Source organism: Nycticebus coucang, chromosome 2, assembly GCF_027406575.1.
Source record: "Nycticebus coucang isolate mNycCou1 chromosome 2, mNycCou1.pri, whole genome shotgun sequence".
Taxonomy (NCBI): Eukaryota; Metazoa; Chordata; class Mammalia; order Primates; family Lorisidae; genus Nycticebus; species Nycticebus coucang.
In genome coordinates this window covers 73008808-73027236 of record NC_069781.1, presented here as the reverse complement: position 1 = coordinate 73027236, position 18429 = coordinate 73008808, and the positions used below count along the sequence as shown (strand labels likewise).

Here is an 18429-nt window from a genome sequence, read left to right as displayed (position 1 = left end):
GAACTTAATGTTTATTGAATAATTAATGAAAAGCTTGAGGTTTTAAGGGAGAATATGTAAGTGGTGGTCCTGATGGGATATTTTGGTATGTAGATAAAATAGAGCCTTATGAAATTGAAACTATATGTTTATTGAAGGTAAATTACAGGGACTAAAGTAAATTTCTGGGAATGCTTTTTAAGCCTTAACTTTTTTTTTTTTTAATTACAGCAGCTTCATGGAGTTTGGCCACAAGATGTTGTTGATGGAACATGTGTAGCAGTAAATAATAAGTATCGACTAATGGCATTTGGTTGTGCAAGGTAATTGATAAGAGAATTTTGAAGGGCTATTGCCCAAAATAGTGTTTTTCAAACATAAGATATTCTTACTATGCTTATAAATCTTATCATGTCTATCATAACTCATGAATCAGCCTTAATATGAAATGTGAAAGTGTTTTATTATATTGAAGCAAACAAAAGTAAATGGCAAATTTTAGAGGTAGAATATTTTAATTTATAAAACTGAGCTTTTCTTTAGTGCTAGAACATCAAGATAGAAGTTAAAAAGAATAGATAGTTAAAACTTAGATTGTTTGTTTAGAAGAGGATGTGGAAGATATTTTTCCTTTTTAAAATCCTTGTTAAGGCATCAGTATTGACACTGCTTTGAATTGCCTTAGTTAACAAGCAAATTTAAAGCTCGCACACATAAAATGCAGTTTTTTAAATTCACATGATGAAGATTTTAGAAATAAAATTGAGTAAAATTATTTATTCATCAAATATCTGTGTGGCTATCATTATCAGCACAGTTCTAAACATTTAGGATACATTAGGAAACAAAGATACCTGACTTTGTTGAGCCTATATTTTAGCTTAAATAAAAAGATTATTTCACTCAGCTATACAATGCCTTACAATGTGTATAGTGTTTTTTAGTTTTGAAAACTGTTTCTTAGATATAAAATTCCATTTTACCCTCAAAATGAGATGTGGTTGTTTTATAGAACCTACGTCTAGCATAATCTTCAACTACATCATCTCCACTTAAGATTTTTTTTAGTAGTATAAGTGTTCCTCATATTATAATTCATTTTCATTATACTGTCAGTAACCTCTGTGGAAAGTGGAGGATCCTTATCATTGAGTGCAGCTTGTTTTCAACATATTGCTTCTCACTGAGCAGTTAAATGTAGAGATACATGTATGTTTAACTTAGTATAAGAAAGAAAGAAATGTTTTTTTTATATTCATGAATTTGGGTGAATTTTGCTTGAAATTTTTAAATCTATGTTCATGAATACTTTTTGCCTATATTTTCCTGTTTTTACTCTGATTAACCAAGGGTGTTAATCATGAACAAGTTGAAGAAGGGTCCTCTCTTTCCCTTAACTGTTCATCTTTGAATGTGTGGTAAAATTTGTTTAGAATTATCTGGACCTGGAATTTTCTTCTTGGGACTTTTTTGGACTGCTAATTCAATACACTTTTAACAGTACATTTAAGAAGATTCAGATTTTCTTTTCTTTTCTTTTCTTTCTTTTTTTTTTTTTTGATAAATACACCGTTTGGAAAAGATTCAGACTTTCTATCTCTTCCTAGGTGATCTTAGTATGTTGTATATTTCTAGGAATTGGTTTTTTTCACATACATTCTCAAAATTTATTGGCATAATTCCTTTTAACTTTAATATTGTGAAATAAAAACATTTGTGCAAAATAGTAAATAATCCAGATATGTAGTTTAACAAATAATTGCAGTAAAAACACTCCTCCAATCACAACTGGATTAAGAAACAGAACATTGCTTCTATATCATAAGCTCCCCCTGCTGCTTCCTACTCACAGCTCCTTTCTACTCCCTGACTCACTTAGTAACATGTTTTCTGTCTATTGTAATAATATTTTTACCACTGTGTATACATTCCTGAAGAGCATAATTATAACAATTTTACTCAATTTTTAACTTTATGTAAATAGAATCATATTTTATATTTTGTGTTTTCTTTCAGTCAACATTGTGAGATTCATCCATGTTGTTTGCCAATAGCTGTAATCATTTTTAAAATTGATTTATAAATAGTGTCCCAGTTTTTGAGAATATAATGATGTGTCCACTTGGCTACTGATGGACATTAGTATTATCTCTTGGTTTCCAAACAAAGAAACATTCTCATATATAAACCCACTATCTTTATATAACACAAGATAATGCTAAGTCTCTAGTAGGATCTAGCAACCCATTCATATTCAAATTAACCAAGTTGTCACCAAAATATCTTTTAGAGTCCTTTGTTATGACCAGACTCAATCAAGGTACATTGATTATATTTGTTTATCATTTCTCTTTAGTAACCTTACCTTTTTTTCTTATTTTCATAGCATTAACTTTTTAAATGTCTAGGTCTGTTCTTTATAGAATGTCCTCATGATGACATTTAATAAGTTTCTGTGATGCCTGTAATGACTGTGTTGAGTGAATATAGTCAAATGACTGGAAAGCTCAAGCATCAGGCTTAGATGAGCATTTAGAAAAAACTCATAGACAGGATCAGGGCCAAGTGTGTGCACTTCCCACATTACCTGCATTCAGAGCTAACACCTGGTACCAAGTTGTTAGACTCCTGGAATCTGGGTGAGGTACTCCAGCCCTAGGCTATGGGTTTATAAGCTATGTGATTAGGAAGCACTAGCTTTTTTTCCAGGAAATCTTGGCTTCCACCCTTTCAGTCACCTGTTTTTTATCATGTGGGAGGCAGGTGTCCTCAAACTTTTTAAACGGGGCCAATCCACTGTCCCTCAGACCGTTGGAGGGCCGAACTATAGTTAAAAAAAAAAAAAAAAAACTATGAACAAATTCCTGTGCACACTGCACATATCTTATTTTGAAGTAAAAAACAAAACAAGAACAAATACAATTCATACCGCTTCATGTGGCCCGCGGGCGACAGTTTGAGGATGCCTGCTCTAGGCTCTCCTTCTGACATTATCCTGGGGATAGGTTTGAAGTTTTGTGATTGTAGCTGTGTGACATAACATAAACTAGTGGCTTTTAGCCCTGATCTGCCAGCATTTAGGTTGAATAATTACCTTGAACACCATGCTGTTGCTGGTGTCCTTAGAGTTCTATAAGAAGCCAGCTTTCTTTTAGGATGCCAGTTTATAGAGGATCAGTCTTCAACAACCTAACTCTTTTAGATTTAAAGGTTTTTATTAGACTTTGGTTACACATTTTTGTCATAGGTTATGATGTGTACTTGCTGTTGTATCATTGAGCAACAATGTGGAATTGTCCCAGAGTGAATGATGCTATTTTGATCACTTACGGTGACAGTAGCCATATCTGTATTACAGAGATGTTTTTTGGTTTGGGATTAGTAAGTAGTGTTTTTTAATGAAAAAATATTTTTCTTCTCATAATGGGCTGGAGAAATGGAAAGAAAAATACTTTTTAAAATATAGGCACTATAGGATGCATTCTCATTTATAAACCCAGTATCTTTATGTAACACAGGATAATGCTAAGTCTCTAGTAGGATCTAACAACCCATTCATATTTAAATGAATATGAATTCACTTCAATGAATATACTTGGCACTGATCCTGTGTGTAAGTTTTTTCTAAATGCTCTTCTAGGCCTGATGCTGGAGCTTTCCAGTCATTTGACTATATTCACTCAACAACTGCTTTTATAAGTAATGACTTAGCACCTCCTTCTTTTATTGTATGTATTTAGACTCTTCACTGACTCATTAGAGTTCAGCAGCCCAGGGTTAGCAGTTGATAATTGCCAGATGCAAAGCAAAAGCAAACAAATATACCCACTATCCACTTTGTGCTATCTCTCAGAAAGAAAGAATCTATTTGTGCAGGTAGGCTGGAAATCTTTTCCCGGTACTTAGCTTCTGACTAAGGTGGAATAACAGATAAGGTTTTTTTCTGCCCACTTAACACAACCAAGAAAATTAACAAAAATATGAAACAACTCTTTTGAATTCAAGACATGAGGCATAAGGTTACAAAAGACAATGATCCATAAAAGATGATAAAACAAAATGAGCTCTGCAACTGCCTCAGCTTTCATTACTTTGTGAGTATTTCTAGGGTGTAGCACAACCACAGAGAAAGGGAGATAGAACCTGAGTTGAGTACATGGAAAAAAAGTAAAACATTACAAGAAATTATCCAAGATGAGACATAGAAAAGAAAAATGAAAAACAGTATCAATGAGCTGTGGGACAACCATAAACAGCCTACTATTATAAGTACTATTCTACTAAGTAAGAATACTTAGTCCTAATCCTTGAGAAGAGGTAGATCCTAGCTGGTAAAGGAACAAAGCTTCTGTGAGGAAACCATCTTATTTCTCCTACCACAAAAGTGCCAGAATATTCTCACAGTCTAAAACAACTGTCATACTATTGTTTACAAAAGCAATCTTGGATTAAAAAGTGTTTTAAATGGCCCTTGAACGGTGCAAGGTTTAGGGGTACCTAACCCCACAATGTCAAAAAGTTGCGTATAACTTTTGACTACTCCAAATTTATTTATCATAGCCTACTGTTAACTAGAAACTTTACTAATGACAATTAACAATGTATTTTATATCTTGTTTGTATTACATACTGTAAAAAAAAGTATTTTAATAAAACATTTGTCTTTTTCATTATTGTAGTGTTATAGTAGTGTTGCAGAAGTAATCAACTTAAGTGGGATCCTCATTTCAAATACTGAATACACATTAAATTTTTTTTCTATTGTTGGGGATTCATTGAGAGTACAAGAAACTAGGTTACTCTGATTGCATTTGTTAGGTAAAGTCCCTCTTATAATTGTATCTTGCTACACATTAAATTTTTGAACTAAGAATAGCTTCATAGGAAGAAATGGAATTTTTTAATGATCACTGTAGTTCAATTTTGAAAATGTAGCTTAGAAGTAATAATAGACATTTTTAGTTTGGGTTTCAAACCCCTCATAAATTTGACCCTTGTAAACATTGACTTTGTTTGTTTTTGAGACAGGCTTTTGCTCTGCTGCCAGGCTGGAATGCAAGGGTATGAGCACAGCTCACTGTAGACTTCACCTCCTAAGCTGAAGCGATCCTCCTGCCTCAGCCTTCCAAGTAGCTAGGACTATTGGCATGCACCACTCTCACTCCCAGCTAATTTTTTTATTTTTTGTGTAGATATCCTTCCAAAGAGCTGGGATAACAGGCATTAGAGCAGTCACTAATCTGAAATTTGTGCACTTTAGCTCTTTGCTGTATTTCTACCACAAATTTAATTAGTAGCATATATTTAACTATTCTATATATCAAATATAGAGTATATATCAAATATAAATATATACATATATATTTACTATGCTTTATATAGAGAGAGAGCAAATATATGTTTATATAGTTGACCTTTGAACAACACAGAAAGTTAGCGGCACTGACCTCCCTTACACTTGAAAATCTGCCTGTAATTTTTGACTCCGTAAAACCTTTTTAACTACTAATAGTCTACTGTTGAGTAGAAGCCTTATTGTTAGCATAAAAAGATGTTTTATATATATGTGTGTGTGTATATGTAATGTTTTCATAAAATAAGCTAGAGAAAAGAAAACATTAAGAAATAATCAGGGGTGGCACCTGTGGCTCAAGGAGTAGGGCGCCGGTCCCATATGCTGGAGGTGGTGGGTTCAAACCCAGCCCTGGCCAAAAACTGCAAAATAATAATAATAATAAATTTAAAAAAGAATAATCTGGAAAAGAAAATATATTTACTGTTCATTTAGTGAAAGTGAATCATCGAAAGTTTTCAGGCCCAGCACCCTTAGTTCAGTAGTTAGGACACTGGCCACATTCACCAGGGTTGGCAGGTTCAAACCCGGCCTAGGCCTGCCAAACAACAATGACAACTACAACAAAAAAATAGCTGGGCATTGTGGCAGGCTCCTGTAGTCCCAGCTACTTAGGAGGCTGAGGCAAGAGAATTGCTTAAGCCCAAGAGTTTGAGGTTGCTGTGAGCCATGACATCAGGGCACTGTGCTGAGGGTGACATAGTGAGACTCTGTCTCAGAAAAAAAAAATGATTTTCATCATCTTCATGTTGAGTAGGCCGCAGAAAAGGAAGAGTTGGTCTTGCTATCTCAGGGGTGCCAGAGGGAGAAGAAAATCTGTGTATAAGTGGACCCAGACAGTTCAAACCATGTTATTCAGGATTATCTGCATTTACTATCCATGTCAATGAGTGTGGCTAAAGTCCATTCGTTTTCAGTGCTATGTACTTTAATACTCTTAAGACTATAGCAGCTTATTTTTCCATTCTCTTGCTGCTGAACATTCAATTAAACACAATAGTACAAGGAATGAAATTGCTAGATTAGAATATGCATTTGTTCAAATTTTTAGATGATCTTGAATTATTTACAAAATGGTTCTGTTCTAGTTTATACTTTTACTAACAGAACAGAAGAGTTCCCATAATAATAATTTTCTATTTTGTGTTTTGTATTTGTGTTTTTCACTCAAAGATATTTTGTTTTCACAGTGGTTCTGTGCAGGTTTATACAATAGATAACACCACTGGAGCCATGCTGCTGTCTCATAAACTAGAGCTAACAGCAAAGCAGTATCCTGGTGAGTTGTTGTTTTTTTTAAACATTTTAATATACCGGTAAATTAAACAGTATATACCATGCTGCTGGTCTGATATTGTAGGGCATATAACAATATTCTGTGGTAACCCAAGGATTTCTGTGTAGCTAGAGAGACTCCTGGGACATTTCTTTTATTCATTCAACAAATATGTTAAACACTGCTCTAAATGCTAGATACACAATAGTAAACAAAAGTCTCGTCGTGAACCCTTAGTGAATCTGATATGCATAGGATTATGGCTGAACTCTTTGTTCACTGGAAATGCTTTTGATTGAAACTAGTAGAAAACTCAACTTACTATGGCTTAAATAAATATAATTTATTTTCTCAAATAGCAAGAAATCCAAAAGTAAGCTATTGGTCTTTTGTTAATGGTCACAAGTTAACCCCTGAGCTCTAGTCATTTCTTCTGCAATTGAATCAAGAAGAAAGAAGGGGCTCGGCACCCGTAGCATAGTGGTTATGGCACCAGCCACATACACTGAGGCTGATAGGCTCGAACCCAGCCGGGGCCAGCTAAACAACAATGACAACTACAACAGAAAATAGCCAGGCATTGTGGTGGGTGCCTGTAGTCCCAGCTACTTGGAAGGCTGAGGCAAGAGAATCGCTTAAGACCAAATGTTTGAGGTTGCTGTGAGCTGTGACATGATGGCACTCTACTGAGGGCAACATAGTGAGACTGTGTCTCAAAAAAAAAAAAAAAAAGAGGAATGTGTGTTCCTCTTGGGTCCTGCACAGTTTCTTAAACATTGAGTCAAACTGGGGACAACCCACATTTCCTGTTCCACATTGACTTTCACAGAGCAATTAATTTTATCACAGCTACTCCTGAAAACCCGTCTTCACAAAGGTGTAAAACTAAAATGAATTTCAAGTACGAACTATACATAACTAGTAGTTTACATTGTGACTATTACAGATACTGTCCTATATATTAGTAATTGGGAGCCTTTTTCCAAACTCTGTCTGTTCTATTTTTCCTCCAAATTTGGATGTGCTTCCAAAGTAAGAATAATTACCATAGACTCTTCAAATTTCTTTGGTGTTTGGGGTCAGAAAATGTCCCCCAAAAGTTGAAAGTTCTCATGTAAATCTGATTTAATAATAAAAATCTTATTAGTCTCAAGGAAGAAGCTGAAACATCTCATGTCAAAATTACAGTTAGACATTAAAATCCTAACTGTTCATGTTGACTTAGTGATACCCACATATGTATACCAGTATTTTTGCCCACCATTTTTTTTTTCACCAACTCATACCTTCCACTTGAGACCACTTTCTGCCTTATATATATCATTTCAGATTTCTTTTAATGAAGTTTTTTGATAGTAAACTCTATTCGGGGAGGGAGGTCTGAACTGTATTTATTTTGCCTGATAATATAATTACAGTTTAATGTGGTGTACAATTTTCAAATGACAGTTATTTGCTTTCTCTGCGTTGAAAAAGTTGTTCCAGTGTCATTGGATTTCCATTGATAGTATTGGGAAGTCACCAAATTGTATTTTCTTTTCAGATTAGACTTTTCTCTATAGCTGCTTCAAAGATTTTCTCTTCGTTTTGGTATTCTGCTTTTTCACTGTGATATGGAAGATGAATATTTTGTTTATTGAATTTGTTAAAATCTTGCTTGAGATTCAAGATTGATGGAAGAGAATTCATCTTTCAGCTGTTCTGGAAAATTCTCATCCTTTGTCTCTGAGTATTGCCTTTCCCCAATCTCTTTTTCTGGAACTCTAGTTAGCTTAGCTATATACGGATTCTCTTTTCAACTATATCTAATGTGTTGTTTAATCTGTCCATTGAGTTTTTCATTTCAGTTATTGTATTTTTTATTTCTAAAGGATTATTTGCTCCTTTTCTAATTTCTATGCATCTTGCTCCTAGTTTTAGTTTATTTCTTTAGGTGTAAAAAGCATTGCTATTTTATTATATATTCTATGTTCATTAATCCCTTTATCTGAAGCCTTTCTGAGTCTGTTTCCACTATGTCTTGGTTCTTTGGTTTCTTGCTCATTTGTTTGTTTATTTTAGGATTTTTGACTGAGAGCCAATTATTTTCCTTAAAAATTGCTTGTGTGAGTGTTTTGAGAACTGGATTGCATTTGAATTCTTCCAGAGAGGATTTGTGTGTTTTTGCTAGTCACCTGTGAGTACTACATCATTCTGGAACCCTTTCCATTGTATTCTCTTTCTTAGGGTGTTTTTTAACCACTCTGATTGCACAAATTATAAATTAGGGTAAGGGTTGGCTTGTGGCTGCAGATTAGTAGGTGAGCTTTATTTTTAATTAAGTACCATGGGTAAAACATGAAAATATTCTTTGGTATTTATTCTCCTTCTACATACCAGAAGTTTTTCTCATTTTCTCTTATCCATGGTTATAGCTCTTTGTAGTCTCAGTTTTACATGGGTGTCTTTTATTAGGTTACTTGCCTAATAAAAGGCAACCTCTGGGCTTTATCGTCTGTCCGTAACATGCTGTGATTCATCAGAGGTAAAAGTCAAAGTCTCCAACATTTGGTAAAAAAAAAAACTCAGGGAAAAAGCACTTTGTCTTTTGGTTATTTTGAAGTATTTAATCAGGCGTCCTCAAACTTTTTAAACAGGGGGCCAGTTCACTGTCCCTCAGATCGTTAGAGGGCCAGACTATAGTTTAAAAAAAAACAAACTATGGACAAATACCTATGCACACTGCACATATCTTATTTTAAAGTAAAAAAATAAAACAAGAACAAATACACTCACACCGCCTCATGTGGCCTACAGGCCATAGTTTGAGGACCCCTGATTTAAGTATTCTATTCAATGTCTTAGTTGTTGTAGTATGGAGAGAAATTCAAGGTATACTGCCTGAAAGAGAAATTTGTTCTTGAGTTTTTATCATTCTTACTGTGTAGCCTTTTTTTTTTTTAAGTTACTTAATTTTTTTTTATTAAGTCATATACACATAGATCATGAATACATTTATGCATATGTGGGGTATAATGTGTTGATTTTTTTATACAATCTGACATACTTACATCAAACCAATCAACATAGCTTTTGCCTCATTTACTTGATTATTGTGTTAAGACAGTTATGTTCTACACTTGACAGATTTGACTTGTACCCTTGTAATATGCTCCATAGGTGTGGTCCCTTCGTTTACCCTCCATCAAACCTCTCCCTCCCCTCCCTTCCCACTCCATTTCTCTCCTTCATCCTGAGCTATAGTTGTGTCCTATCTTTCATGAGAAAATGTGAGTAAATATAAGTTGGTTTCATGGAAGTACTGAGTACATTGGATACTTTTAAAAGCCCTGCAGATATTTTTCTCTAAGGGGAGTTTCTGCTGTAACTGTATCCCTGTTTTACCAAAACTAATTTGTGCAAAGCCAAAGCCTTTTAAGATTATACAATTATTCAAACCAATAGTGGCTAGAAACAGCTTTCTTTTAGTCACCTGTACACTGAATTTGTTCTGCCTAGATCAGACCAAAACTAAAGGCCTTACTTACTACTTTTAAATTGCCCTAAATGAGCAGCGTTCATCTATTTATGTGAGCAGTCATGGCTTTCTGCACATTTAGATTTAAAGATAGACCATAAAGAGTACTAAGTAGTTGTGAAACAATCATTTATTTTTAACTTTTCTGCTTTTAAAAGACATTTGGAACAAAACAGGAGCTGTCAAGTTGATCAGATGGTCTCCAGACAATAGTGTTGTGATAGTGACCTGGGAATGTGGAGGCCTTTCTCTGTGGAGCGTGTTCGGAGCACAGCTGCTTTGTACACTGGGAGGAGATTTTGCGTAAGTTGAGCTCTCACCTGGCAACACGATGTAGGGCTTCGTGGCACACCTCCTGGTAAAGGGCTCAGCTGCAACTTGGACTTTACCTAACATACTTAAACAATGTAACCTAATAATTTGCATCAGTATAAAATTTTAGAAAAGGGAAAAAAGAACAGTATAAAAATTAAATTGATCTAATACCACCTCTGCTACCAGAATGAATAAATCAGTGAGAAACAATCTAGTCTTCCATGGAAATTGCTATTCTAAGGACACTTTATTTTGTTGCCAAAATATGTTAGTAATTTAAATTGCATATTAGCCATGTACCTAAATAATAAGTAGAAAGTTATATTATCTCATTGGTTAGTGCAGATTAGCCTAATGGTTGATAGGAGTGTGCTGATACCTCTACCTACTGTATATACGGTCCTGATGATATGAGGATACCTTGCCAGACCACACGATTCTGTCAAGAAGTCATTTGGACCTGGAAAAACGTGACTAAGTGATACTTAGATGTATTAGCCTACAAACCTGCGGTTTTGTATTTAATGTCTTACTATACATTTCATTTTGAAGGAGTGAATCAATTTGATTTTTAAAAAATGAAAGTTAAATATTATATGTATTGTATATAATTGGAAGCTCTATTAAATTTAGTTTCTATTCTGTTTCAGGTATAGGTCTGATGGTACCAAAAAAGATCCCCTTAAGATCAACTCTATGGTAAGCATTTTCTATTAAAAATTTGACGTAGTTTTAAAGAGATTGGATTTTTCTTCCTTTCATTTTCTTTTATGATAGTGTGATAAAAGCACAAAGCTGTATTAGTTTCACCAGACTTTTATATAGTTCTTGCTTTGATTAAATTTTTGTTTTAATTGAGAAGCTGTTTGGTTTTCAGTTTTGAGGTTTTCTTAGATGTGTTCAACAAGCCCCTGCCATCTTTGGGACAGTAATAATTGTACTGATTAGACTTTTCTTGAGTCACTCACTGGCCTTTACTTCTCATGGCCTGCTTTCTTTTTAACATGAAGTAAAATACTTATTAGTCATTTTTCCTGAGGACATACACTTGTGCATTACTTGAGGATATTTTTTAAACTTTCCATAGATGTCAAGAGAATTATAGACACTGTTGTAAAAATACAAGTTGAGTATCCCTTAGCTGTAATACTTGAGACCAAAAGTGTTTCAGATTTCTGAGTTCTTCAGATTTTAGAATATTTACATATATAAAATGAGTTATCTTGAGTATAATGGAACCCAACTCTAAACATAAAAGTTTATGTTTCGGTATACACCATGTACATGTAGAATGAAGGTAATCTAATATAGTGTTTAAATAATATTGTTCATGAAACAGAATTTTGACAGCAACCCATCACATGAAATCAGGTGTGGAATTTTCTATTTCAGTGTCAGTACCAAAAATGTCCGGATTCTGGAGCATTTCTGATTTTCAGATCAGGCATGCGTAACCCGTGCTTTTATCTTCACATATTTTCAAGAGTTACTATAGGGAAAAATAGTCACTGTCTTACGTAAAATTATTTTCTAGCAATAGCCCTTCTGCGTACCATCCTTACAAAATTTGTGACTTTGAGGCTTGTTAATTCCTTTTTCTTTCTTCACACAGGAAGGCATTTTTTCAATCTTAGGTTTCCTCAATAAGTAAAACCACAATAGTTGCCTTAAATAGTGGTTCCCAACTTTTTACTACCAAAGACCCCTTTTGATGTCTGTCCCTAGCATAGTTTAGAATAAATTTTCAAATGACATTTCTGTGACTACCAATCACTTCTTTAGTTCTTCTGAATAGCATGCAACAAAGTGTTATTAGTCTCATTAAGTTGATATTTCAGCTACAAACTAGCAATCTAAGCATTTTATGAGCCCAGGAGTTAGAGGTTACAGTGAGCTATGATCCTACCACTACACTCAAGCTAGAGTAACAGAATGAGACTCTGTCTCAGAAAAAATAAATAAAAAGGGCAGGGTTGCGACCTGCAGGACAGGATGGAAACGGCTGTGCCCTGGACACAAAGGCACTTGTCAGTGATCAGCAATGACTGGTGCCTCCCACGCCAGGAGAGCCTGGGCAGCCTGCCCCCCAGTGGCAGGCAGACTGCAGGCCTCCGCTGCTCCGGAGTATACGTGTTAAATTTCTACAATTCATGGTGGTTACCTAGTTTAAAAAAATAAATAATTTGCTCCAGGAAAAAAAGAAAAAGGAAAGAATCTAAGCATTTTAGTGCATAGTCACCATTCAGGTACAATTATTTCATTTTAGACAAGCAGTAGGCATTACCTCTGCGCCACTTTACACATGAAAAAACAGACTCAAAGAGATTCATTAACCTGCTAAAGATCGCATAGGATTTTAGTCTAGATCTGTTTGATTCTAAAGCTCAAGCTCTTAACCACCAGTGTACTTTGTTTCATATACTTCATAATAACAGCTGCCATACCAATGGGGAATGTCAGAGATGGAACATTGGTATGCACCTGTTGAAAGTAATTCTCCCAAAGTATATTTTTCCTTTTTTTTGCTTTTACTTCTTACTGGAGCATCTAAAAAGAAATTGCACACAAATATGCAAATGCACAATTTATCTATACTCATATATAGGAACTCCTATACTTTTTTTTTTGTAGAGACAGAGTCTCACTTTACTGCCCTCAGTAGAGTGCCGTGGCATCACACGGCTCACAGCAACCTCCAGCTCTTGGGCTTATGTGATCCTCTTGCCTCAGCCTCCCGAGTAGCTGGGACTACAGGCGCCTGCCACAACGCCTGGCTATTTTTTTGTTGCAGTTTGGCCGGGGCTGGGTTGGAACCCATCACCCTTGGCATATGGGGCTGGCGCCCTACTCACTGAGCCACAGGTGCCGCCCAGGAACTCCTATACTTTTACATGATGTTTTTCTGAAAAAGGTGTAGCTTTAAAATGTATACATTGCTAGCTCAAGTTTTTTGCAAAGTCAAAAATTTATTAAAAAAAAAAAAAACAGTTTGATGATTTGGAGAAGAAATGTCCCTAAAAATGGTTCTAGGGCCTAAAGTTCATTCACATTTTATTTATAAAAGTAATGAGGTTCAAACGTTTCTTTAGTTTGGAAATAGTTCCTGAACCATAGAGGTAAACTATATTAGACCTACATATTCTCCAAATACATTCTACCATCTACCCAGGATATTTCCCAATATGTTTACTTTCTTTATGCTTAAGTCAGGTATCTAAAAGAGAAATTGTATTTTAATTAAATACATGATTAAAATGTTAAAAATATGGAGTGCATACTTAATGATCATTGTTGATAGGTCAGACTTTATATAAATTGGGTCAGGTATAATATTTCATTTAAGCCAAACAGTAGGCATTTTGTCTCCTACTTTACACATGAAAAACTGAAAGTCAAAAATACATTAACTTGCTGAAGATTAATGTGCTGAAATCCAAGATTTCAGTCTGGATCTGTCTAACTCTCAAGCTCAGGTTGCTCTTAACCACCAGTGTACTTTATTTCATGTACTTTATACTAATGGCTGCATACCAGTGGGGGGAGTCAGAGACCATATAGTCTTTGATAACCCCCATTAGTATGCCCCTATTAAAAGTAATTCCCCCAAAGTACACTTTTCCCTTTTTTGTTTTTACTTTTTACTGGAGCATTTAAAAAGAAACTGCACACAGTATGTGAACACAATAATTTATCTATACTCACATATAGGAACTCCTAGACTTTTGCATCAGGTTTTTCTGAAAAAGTTATTTTAGCTTTAAAATGAATACATTGCTAGCTCAAGTTATTTGCAAAGTTGAAAGTCTGTAAGACAAAACAATTCGGTGATTTAAAGATAAAATGTCCCTAAAAATGGTTCTAGGGCCTAAAGTTTATTCTCAGTTTACTTACTAAAGTAGTGAGGTTCAAACTACAATGAATTTTTTTACTTTGTTTAGTTCAGAAATAATTCCTGAGCCATAGAGGTAAACTGTATTAGACCTGCATATTGTTTAAATAGATTCAACTATTCATCCAGGACATTTCTTAAGACATTTCCTTTATATTTAGAAAATCAATATGTTTACTTTCTTTAGCTCAAGTATCTAAAAGAGAAATTTTATTTTATGTTTACCATCACAGGAAAACATAAAACTTCTTTTGAAATTTTGCAACAATTAATGGATCCCTCCAACCCCTGCTGCATTACCATTTCTTTGGCTCAAAGGAATCACGAATCTTAAAAAATATTATCATGGCATCTAATCATAGAAAATTAAAATTGAATGGGCTTAGAGAAATTTATATGAACTTTCTCATTATACCATACCCAAGAAACAGTTTGGCCAAGGTAATCTAGCCAAATGCCAAGCTATAGCAAAAAACTAGTTTCAAAACTTCTCATCCATTGGTTTTCATCTATACAAAACTATCTGTTGTAAGTGCTTCCTTGCCCAAACTTCTACTAAGTAACCTAGGTTGTCTCCTATAAGAAATTTTTTGTATTTGAGAGACAGCTAAATTAACCTTTTGACTGCGAACAATGCCCGTAGGCATTCAAACAAGATGTTCCTTTCGTGCGGCTCACACCTATAGATGTTCATTTTGCAAACAAAACTTGAGGACCATGTTACAGTTATGTTACCCGATTTGAGTCTGTAAGCATCACATGCTTCATTCTCAATAGTTTTCACAGTTTGTCCCTGAAATAATTTGTGCAAATAGTGGATTCTTGTGGGTGTATGTATAACTATGGAGTACGATAAATTCAAAGAGTCGTCAAGTTCAGAAGACTCGATCATTATTGGAGAATTTGGATATAGAGGTAGCTTTAAAAATACTTCTCACAAAAAACATAAACTGTCAAGTACTTCAATCTTATTTTGGAAAATGAAAGTGTAGAAACTATTTCAAATTGAAAAGAAGTCAATCCTGGGCAATGTCAATGGAGAGAAGACAATTTGAATCCCAAAATAGATCATTTTGTTATTTTGAGTTGTACCATACTGAAAAGGTTTATTAAACTTTTATTGATAGGGTAAAGCTTTATCATTTCATATTAAATTTTTTTGCATATTGCTTTTTTTATAAATATAAAATATTGAAACTGAAACTACTTGGCTGAATTATTTTGATTAGTAAGAAACCAAAGAACATCCAGTACCATGCCGTGTATTGTTAAGGTTATTGCCATTGCTGGCCCATTTCGTTGCTGAGAGCACTTCCGCAGTCACAGGGTTAAAGAAATGGAGAAGTTAGAAAGCACAATAGGTTTTTCTTAAGATAGCGATCCTGAAATTGATGGTTTTCTCTGGAGATTGCTAAGAGGTAATCAAAGATGTGATTGATTCTTGTCTGCGTTATTTGTCACGGTTTCTTCAACCTTCAGAAGTCATTAATAATGCTATCACTGATTATTTCAGAATTTGAATATTTGAAGCTAGAAATGAATAACAAGAACATTTATTGTTTTGACTTTTTTCTATCCTTCATTCCTCCAAGAGCTGGGGTGCAGAAGGCTATCATCTATGGGTAATCAGCGGATTTGGTTCTCAAAACACTGAAATTGAGTCTGACCTTAGGAGTATAGTTAAACAGCCCAGCATTCTGCTGTTTCAGTTTATCAAGAGTGTACTCACTGTAAACCCTTGTATGGTAAGTATATTTAAAGCACTGATTTTTGTAGTGTCTTTCATGTTAGAATTTCATAAAATTCATTATGACACAATATAAGTATACTCCTAAAATTGGCATACTATCTTTTGTGTATTTTTGTGATTCTTACTTCTTTTAATTTATATGAAATTTATACCAAAATTTTATTTCTGAAAAGTTTTTTAGTCTTTTTGTTATTTTTTAATAGGGTTACAAAAAATTTGAGGCAAAGGAATAATTTACTTGAATAACTTGAAAAATTTGGTCTTTATATTCATAGCATTTCCCAGAGTGTGTTCCACTAGTTACTACTTATGAGAGATACTAGTAGCAGTTAAAAAAAAAAATTTTCCTGCAAATGTGAAAAAAATGAGTTAAAAGCTATAGAAATTTCTTTATTGTAGGGCTCCACAGTCTTAAATATGGTAATACACATCATGAAATCCAAAAATTGGTATATAAAAGCTGTGTTATTAAACTCTGAAATTTTAAGGAACACCTTTATCTAGGAACCTGCTTTAGGAAACACTCCCTCAAATGATATATACTCCCGTATATCAATCTCTGAAACAATGTACATTGATAATATTATATGTCATAAATAGTAATAGTGTATGTTACATGTTAAGGGTGCCTTTTTTTTTTTTTTTTTTTTTTTTTTGTAGAGACAGAGTCTCATTTAATTGCCCTTGGTAGAGTGCCATGACATCACACAACTCAAAGCAACCTCCAACTCCTGGGTTTAGGCGATTCTCTTGCCTCAGCCTCCCAAGTAGCTGGGACTACAGGCACCCGCCACAACGCCTGGCTATATTTTGTTGAAGTTTGGCTGGGGCTTCGTTTGAACTGGCCACCCTTGGTATATGGGACTGGCGCCCTACCCACTGAGCCACAGGCGCCACCCCAAGGGTGCATATCTTAATACCTTACTATCAGTGGCTTTTTAATGGATGTTTGTTTTTTGAAACAGAGTCTCACTCTGTAACCCTGGGTAAAGTGCCATGGTGTCACAGCACACAGCAACCTCAAACTCTTGAACTTGAGTGATGCTCTTGCCTCAGCCTCCCAAGTACCTCAGACTATAGGCGCCAGCCACAGTGCCCTGCTAGTTTTTCTATTTTTTTGGTAGAGATGAGGTCTTGCTCTTGTTCAGGCTGGTCTTAAACTCCTGAGCTCAAGGAACCCACTGGCGTTGGCCTCCTGGAGTGGAGTTACACGCGAGCCACCATGCCCAGCCTTTTAAATGGATATTTAGTGCAACAAATTTTTAATTAAAATTTACAACACATTGAGAAAGAATGTGAAAATAGCCTAGATTTCAGATCCCATCACTGAAGTTGAAAATTAAGGATGTCCAAAAACAAGTTTTACTTTCTCTTCTTTCCCATCCCAAGTAATAATTTAAAAACACTCCTAGGTTTTAATTTTATGTCTAGATAGCATTTGGACTAAAATGGAAAGGTGAGAGGCTAGGGTGCTGCCCTGTCTAATTTGAATTGTTTTTTTTTGTGTGTGTGTGTGTGTGGTTTTTGGCCAGGGCTAGGTTTGAACCCGCCACCTCCGGCATATGGGACCGGCCTAATTTGAATTGTTAATGAAAAGTCTGTCCTCCTTGGAGAATACTAGCTTTCTAGTTGAAAACTCATAATCACAAAGAGTACTACTCTTTCTAAATATGATAGTGCATAAGATTATTATGTAGTCTTTGTTCTCTGTAAGGAATGTCAACATTTTCTGTAGTAAAACTAAATAAATGTGTTACTTTCCCCTAGCTAATCTTTTTATTTGCTTTTCTCCTTTGCCTTTCCCCAATCTAGAGTAACCAAGAGCATGTGTTGCTTCAGGGGGAGGATCGCTTATATTTGAACTGTGGAGAGGCTTCCCAAACTCAGAATCCCAGGGGTTCTTCAACACACTCAGAGCATAAGCCCAGTCGAGAAAAGAGCCCATTTGCGGATGGGGGTTTAAAGTCTCAGGGGTTAAGCACTTTACTTGGACATCGACATTGGCACGTTGTGCAGGTAAGTCTTCAATTACTGATTACTAGTGACTTAGTCTTGGGTAAGATTATCTCCTGGAATAGATTATTAAATAATTTCATCTGATACTTCAGAAAACTAAGATTCTTTCAACTTTTTTGATTGTCATATCTCTCTTCTGCTTTTCTGTATTCTTGTCCTCCTATCTTCCTTTCTTTCCAGTATTTATCCTCATCTACTTTAAGGACATTGTTAGTGTCAGGAACTAGAAGTTCATGTTTCCTCTTTAATTGAGGGTAACTGTGGATTTTACTTTCAGCCCCCTTTTTTGTAGAAATCTAGTTCTGTGGATTTGCATAGACAAAAATATAGTAAT

The 18429-nt window shown here is 34.9% G+C and overlaps 1 protein-coding gene across 7 annotated transcripts in view; it reads left to right on the top strand.

Annotated features, from left to right (window-relative positions):
- RIC1 (RIC1 homolog, RAB6A GEF complex partner 1) overlaps window positions 1–18429 on the top strand; it is a 170922-nt gene that overhangs the window by 120318 nt on the left and 32175 nt on the right. For all 7 annotated transcript variants that reach the window (XM_053573314.1, XM_053573312.1, XM_053573335.1 and 4 more), the window contains 6 exons: window positions 211–302; window positions 6523–6611; window positions 10284–10428; window positions 11091–11139; window positions 15922–16074; window positions 17892–18095. In XM_053573314.1, the coding sequence (XP_053429289.1) occupies window positions 211–302; window positions 6523–6611; window positions 10284–10428; window positions 11091–11139; window positions 15922–16074; window positions 17892–18095 (732 nt within the window). The remainder of the gene's footprint in view (window positions 1–210; window positions 303–6522; window positions 6612–10283; window positions 10429–11090; window positions 11140–15921; window positions 16075–17891; window positions 18096–18429) is intronic.